This window comes from Nematolebias whitei, chromosome 20, assembly GCF_014905685.2.
Source record: "Nematolebias whitei isolate Nwh7 chromosome 20, NemWhi1, whole genome shotgun sequence".
Classification (NCBI taxonomy): Eukaryota; Metazoa; Chordata; class Actinopteri; order Cyprinodontiformes; family Rivulidae; genus Nematolebias; species Nematolebias whitei.
This window is the reverse complement of record NC_056517.1, coordinates 10,552,028-10,558,352: the sequence shown is the minus strand read 5'-3', so window position 1 is coordinate 10,558,352 and position 6,325 is coordinate 10,552,028. Positions and strand designations below refer to the sequence as shown.

General features: G+C 42.5%; 1 protein-coding gene across 1 annotated transcript in view; it reads left to right on the top strand.

The window, feature by feature from the left end:
* LOC119426714 (copine-3) overlaps nt 1-6,325 on the top strand; it is a 16,910-nt gene that overhangs the window by 2,811 nt on the left and 7,774 nt on the right. The window contains exons 8-14 of the mRNA XM_037694296.1: nt 385-483; nt 577-660; nt 978-1,037; nt 1,132-1,265; nt 1,810-1,864; nt 3,434-3,485; nt 3,572-3,705. Of these exons, the coding sequence (XP_037550224.1) occupies nt 385-483; nt 577-660; nt 978-1,037; nt 1,132-1,265; nt 1,810-1,864; nt 3,434-3,485; nt 3,572-3,705 (618 nt within the window). The remainder of the gene's footprint in view (nt 1-384; nt 484-576; nt 661-977; nt 1,038-1,131; nt 1,266-1,809; nt 1,865-3,433; nt 3,486-3,571; nt 3,706-6,325) is intronic.

Below are 6,325 nucleotides of genomic sequence, written 5' to 3'. Positions count from 1 at the left end.
GTTCAAATCCCTCTGTGACGGAGGACATTAGCATATTTTTTTATTACTTTTGCTAAACTTTTATAACTTTCTTTGACCTTTATTCACTCACATACTAACAAATGTCCTTTTCTTCTTAAAATGCTACCAAACTAAACTAAATGGAAGGCCTTGCTACCCAGATGGATGTAGGTATGCATGATTCCTGGCATCGCCACTTGAACATGTGTTTTGACCTTTCTATAGATTTGAGTTTGCTTTTTTGTGATAGATGTTCAGAAAATGTTTAGAATGGTTTTAAAAAAAAACTTGTATCCTATCAACCATTTCATCCTGTCCTTGTTCAAGTCGTCCATCCTCAAAGATATCTTTGTGATTTATAGAAACACTTGTTTGTGTCTTCAGGTTGACTGCTATGACCATCGTGAAAATGGCTCCCATGTCCTTATTGGAAGCTTCAGAGCCACACTAGCAGAGATGTCCATGCAAACACACACCTCCTTTGTGAGTTCCCCCACACAAACACACAATTTTTTTTTTACTTTAGCCATTTAACTTAATCATTCATATGTCTTTGACATAATTTTTTTTTTTCAGGCAGAATTTGAATGCATCAACCCAAAAAAGTTAGACAGCAGCAACTATAAAAACTCAGGGGTCATCTGCATAAGGCGTTGTCAGGTAAGAAGTAAAAGAAACACCATCACAGCTCGTTTTACAATACAGTAAAACAATGTGCAAACAAATCTTTTCAACTGCTATCACCAGCTGCAGCTATTCCTGTATTTCAGTTTCCTTTTCTAGGGTCAATTTAACAGGCTAGGTGTCAGAGGTTAAGAGTCATAGGGACAGGGGTACGAATTTGGCAAACAGTCAACTATAAAGTAGGTACAAAGCTAGATTAAGGCATGTACGAGGAGACGGATGGCAAGCAGCTTTGTTTTGTACTCTCCATAGTATGTGTAGGTAATGACAGTTAATGTGAGTTCTCTCTTCAGGTGGAAAAGGAATACAGCTTCCTGGATTATATAATGGGAGGGTGTCAAATACACTTCACAGTGAGTTTCAGTTCACCCAAAACTTGTCTACCAGTTGTCAGTTCTGTGTTTGACAACTTTTGTTGACTTGTATCATCTCTCTGCTTTGTCTCAGATTGCCATTGACCTTACAGCTTCTAATGGGGATCCCTCGTCTCCTGAATCCCTCCACTACATCAACCCTGTGGGCCATAATGAATACCTGCAGGCCATATGGGCCGTGGGTAATGTCATCCAAGACTATGACAGGTAAACCTTTAGTCAGACCCTGAGAATGGTTAAACCAGAACCAAGGAGGAGTTGGAGTCATGTCGTCTGCAGTGACAAAACCACCTTTTTGTGTTGTGGTATCTTACAATTTTGACATTTAAAAACAATCCTAGATACTTTTTAGGGTTTATTGTCTTTACTGTTAACCATTTTCATTATTCTGGAGGTGAGTCTGATCTGTGAAGACATAATGAAAGATAGAGTTTAAATTACCGGTAGTTTTGTTCTTTTTTGGTTCTTCTGATGGGGTAGAAGTAGGGCAGCCGACTTGGGACCAGAAAATCCCAGGTTCAATCCCCAGCCATTCCAATGTGTTTTGGTGTCTCTGAGCAAGACACTTAATCCCTAATTGCTCCCCAGGCTGCCCACTGCGCCACCTGGGTGTATCCCAGGTGTGATGGGTTAAATGCAGAGAACTAATTTCACCATTGTATGGGAACATACAATGATGACAACACATAGCACTTTACTGTAAAGAGCTTCCTGTATACCTCAAAATATGTTCTTTTTTTTCTTTGTGTAGCACCAAGATGTTTCCTGTGTTTGGTTTTGGAGCCAAAGTTCCTCCATCCTATCAGGTGTGTACATACCGGTATATATCCTTATACATCTTCTACCACTTATCTGTAGTCAGTTTGATGAGTCAACAGGTCCAGGAGGACCTCCCTCTCCCCAGAGATGAAGGGAGCTCATTTTAGCCACTTGTATACGGGATCCCTGTCTTGATCAGGTCCTCATGAGCAGGGTGACTAGGTGAGAGTTGGAACGCAGACAGACCAGTAAATTGAGATCTTTGCCTTTCAGCTTAACTCTGTCTTCAGCACAACTAACCAAAGTACCACCCTCATTTCATTACTGAGAATCAGTCAATCCATCTCCCTCTCCAACCTTCCATCATTTATGAACAAGATGTCTAGATACTGAGGTGGAGAAGTGCTCCCCAGAGGTGGCATTCAACCTGTTTCAGGTGAAGAAACACACTGTGCAAGCTAAAGGTCGTGACTGAAGATGCCAACAGAATCTGCATAAAGCAGACAAAACACTGAGCTTTCCAAACCAGACTCCCTCCTCTCCTGGACTACACCTTGACATCTGGTCCAAAAAACAACACAAATCACAGTCACAAGCACCACAAACAGGATTGTGGGCATGGACAGCCCTGGCAGAGTCCAACCAGCTCTGAGAACAAACTTAACTTTGTGGCAAGAATGTGGAAACAGCTCTTGCTTTGATTCTACAGGGAACAGATAGTCCTTAACAGTAACCGCAGCACTGAATGCCTCGGTCATATGGTCATAAACCTTCTCCAGGTTCACAAAAGCTATGCTACGTTGAAGATCTGGTCCACTGTAGAACCAAAGCCACACTTCTCATCCTGAATCCAAGGTTTGACGATTGGTCGGAGCCTCCCCTCCAACACCCTGAAGTGAACTTTCCCAGTTACATGAGGATAAATAAATGGAAAGCTCTCAGTTTAGGTTCACATTTTTATATGAACACTTTTTTCCAGCTTTTGCTGCTCCTTTCTTCAGGGGTCCTTACATCGAGCAAACTCATCTAAAATATTTGACAACTATTTTGTACCAGAAGCACTTTCTGACACAGTTGGGTCGCAGCTGAGTAGTTAGAGCAGTCGTCCTCCAATGGGAGAGTTGGGGGTTTGATTCCTTCAGCAGTCACATGCTGAAGTGTCCCTGGGCAAGACACTGAACCCCTCATTGCCTCTGATGTGTGTCCCATTGGTGTATGACTGTGATAAAGCTCTGATTAGTCTACAGATTCAGATGATCTTTGTAGAGATGTAGTAGAGTGCTGTATGAAAGTGTGTGTTGGAGGTAAATGAGGACGCAGATTATGTTGTAAAGAGTTTTGTGTATCTAGATCATTTATAAAAGTGCTAAGTAGTCAATTTTCCATTTACAATTAGAGCTTGAACTAGCAGCCTGCAAACTGCAGCATTTAATTCAGGCTCTTAAATAAACTCTCGTTTACTGATGTTTAAAATTTTATTTAAAAAATACCCATTCTAGGAAAAGAGTACTTGTTTTGTACAAATTAAACAGCTCAACCTTTTTACTATCTTCTAATAATCTTTCAAATCAGCTATATGTTGTATCTTTTAGTCATTTTTCAATTCCTGCTGACAGGTTTCCCATGAGTTTCCCATCAACTTCAACCCAACAAATCCATTCTGTTCAGGTGGGTTCAAATAGATTTTGAGTTTATAATTGACCATCTTATGTTGAATCCCCAGTGCTACCTTGTTGGACGTGTGTGGGTTGCAGGTATAGAAGGAGTGGCGCAGGCCTATCAGCAGTGTTTGCCACAGTTGGAGCTCTGGGGACCTACCAACTTTGCTCCTATTATCAACCATGTGGCCTGTTTCGCCAGACAAGCTCTACACCAGGACCTGGCTTCTGTAAGCAACAATAGTATCTTGTCTAAAAAAGTTAAATCTGGTCCTCCGGACATCCAAAAAAACAAAACAAAGCAAAACAACAAAAAAATGTAGAAACGTTTTGTCTTTCATCCGAAAGACTTCTTCAGTCTGAGGTGCTGTGTTCAGTTCAGTCTCTTAAATAGCACCTTCTCAGAGTGGATCAACCAGTTTTGCTGCTGACAACCAAAACCAGCTGATCACATGCTCAAGAAGGACCATCAGCCTAACAATGGATCATTAGCACACTGATGGCTGTTTACTATTCACAGAGGGCTGAGTGATACTAGCAATCACAGCATTGTAAGAGGGGGACAGTTGAACCCGGAGGCCTCCACCCCTGTTTAATGATGAACGATTTCTTTTCACAAAGATGGCCTCCTTTCCTCTCTCAAACCATCGTTCCTCTCTATCCAGGATGTGCACATCTTCATCCCTGAAAGAGTGACCTCTGGCCTGGAGATGAGTGTAGACCGCAGAGTCCTGGCCTGATGATGTTGATCTTCTGTGCTGGGCCATCCTTTTGGCCAGTGGCTGTTTTGTTTCCCCGATGTAAGACTGATCACCCTCCTGACACTGAACAGCATACACAACATTACTCTGTTTGTGCCGGGGGACTGGATCTTTAGGATGAACCAGTCTTTGCCGTAATGCATTTTGGGGTTTAAAAGCCACTTGGACGTTGTGTTTAGAAAATAAACGTCTCCGTTTCTCTGATACTCCCGCAACATATGGAATGACCACTGGTCTGGCTTCCTCCTTTTCACCTGATGGCTGACTGGAGTCCTGTTTGGGTTTCTTCTCTGCTTTCAGCTTTCAGGAAGGCCCAGTTAGGATATCGTCTTGTGTTGGCTCTAGAGCTGACACAAGACATCAGCTAAGACACGGTCCCGTCTCAGCTGTGGAACAAGATGGCTAAAGCGTTAGCCGTCTTGTTAGCCGCTAAGAACTGTATCTTTAGCGATATGATAAAGCTGCTGATTTATCAATGTCACGCTACCTCTTTCTGTTCCTCTAAGGTTGTTTTCACACCTGATAGTCCGTTAGACTCAGTTCTGTTGGGGACCAATATTCATAACATTTTGTAACTGTTGCGTTTGCATTCACACTGCACTGTGCAGTCGAGCCAACCTGTTGAACCAACCTATTCCCCCACTCGCCTGTGGGGGCGCTGCACCAAGAATTACTGAAAGAAACGACACAAAAACCTCTGAAGACACTTCTTCTTCTTCTTCTGGAAATAAAAACAAAAATGGAGTGGTGTCAAGTTTTATCGATTTTAGGAGCTCTGTTTTGTCATTTTTCAACCATGGACTCAGCATGAGTGGAAGATGAGGCACAAGACCATGGAGAATGTTTTTTTTCACACAAGTCAAACTGACGGCTTCGTATGAAGTAAGAGAAATGCGTGTTTGTTTGCCCTGTGCTGTACTCCATTTCCTGCTTGTGGAACGGGGTCTGGTCTGCTTGCATTCTCACTGTACTCGAGCTGCGCTCGAGTTTTCTTCTACCAGGCTAAGACCTAGGTTTTAGACCGGGCTAGAGTTCGCCTTTTTGTTCCGTGACAGAGTTCGATGGCGAGTTCACACCTCCCAAAACGAACTGGACTTCCTAGGCAAATGGGCTAGAGTTCAGGACAGCAGAGCTGGTGTGAATGCACCTTAAACAGATACAGATAACGTTAAAAATGAATCGACAACTCAACATGCGGAGCCGACATTATCAGAGCTACAAAGCACCATAATGGCAGCAGTCTGTGAGAGAGCAGATCAGTCTGACAAGGCTGTACAAGCCCAAATTAATGACTTAAAACAGTCATCGGAACTCTGCCACCAAGAAATAACTGATCTGAAAAAAATTAATACCACGCTGCAAGAACGCTGTAAATTCCTGGATAACAAAGTATATGAACTGGAGCTCAAAGTCAATGATGCAGATCGTTACAGCCGCCGACTCAACCTACGACTGTATGGTGTTCCTGAAGGCAACAATGACAATAACATCAAAAAAACTATCCAAGAAATATGTCAAGAAGTGCTACCGGAGACCGAAGTGGGGACGGTGCTTTCAGCAATGGACGTCATTCATCGCATCGGCAATCTTCGACAACGTGATGGAAAAACCAAACCACCTCCACGACCGGTGATTATCAGATTCCAGAACAGAATGGCCAGAGATGTGCTGTGGAAAGGATCCAAGAACAGCAACTACCTCAAACAAAACAAGCTCAGCTTTAAAGAAGACCTGACCGCTGCAGATAAGGAGATCCGAGGCAAGCTGTGTCCAGCGGTGGAAGAAGCCAGGCAGGCTGGTCGCTAAGCATATTTTGTTGGAAACAGAGCCCATATTGAAGGAAAAGAAATTAAGATATGACAAGGGAAAATATATTTTTCTATATGCTTTAATGACTTAAAACCTCCACTCCAATACGAGATGGAGAAGGTGACAATCATACTAAGTGCAGATATGCAAATAATAAGCAGTTACTTGATAGTTTATACAGGTAAGTTCTGCTTTTACTCAAGGAGCTATTGTTAGTGTTAGTTAGTGCTATCGTTAGTGTTAGTGCTATTGTTAGTGTTAGTGCTATTGTTAGTGTTAG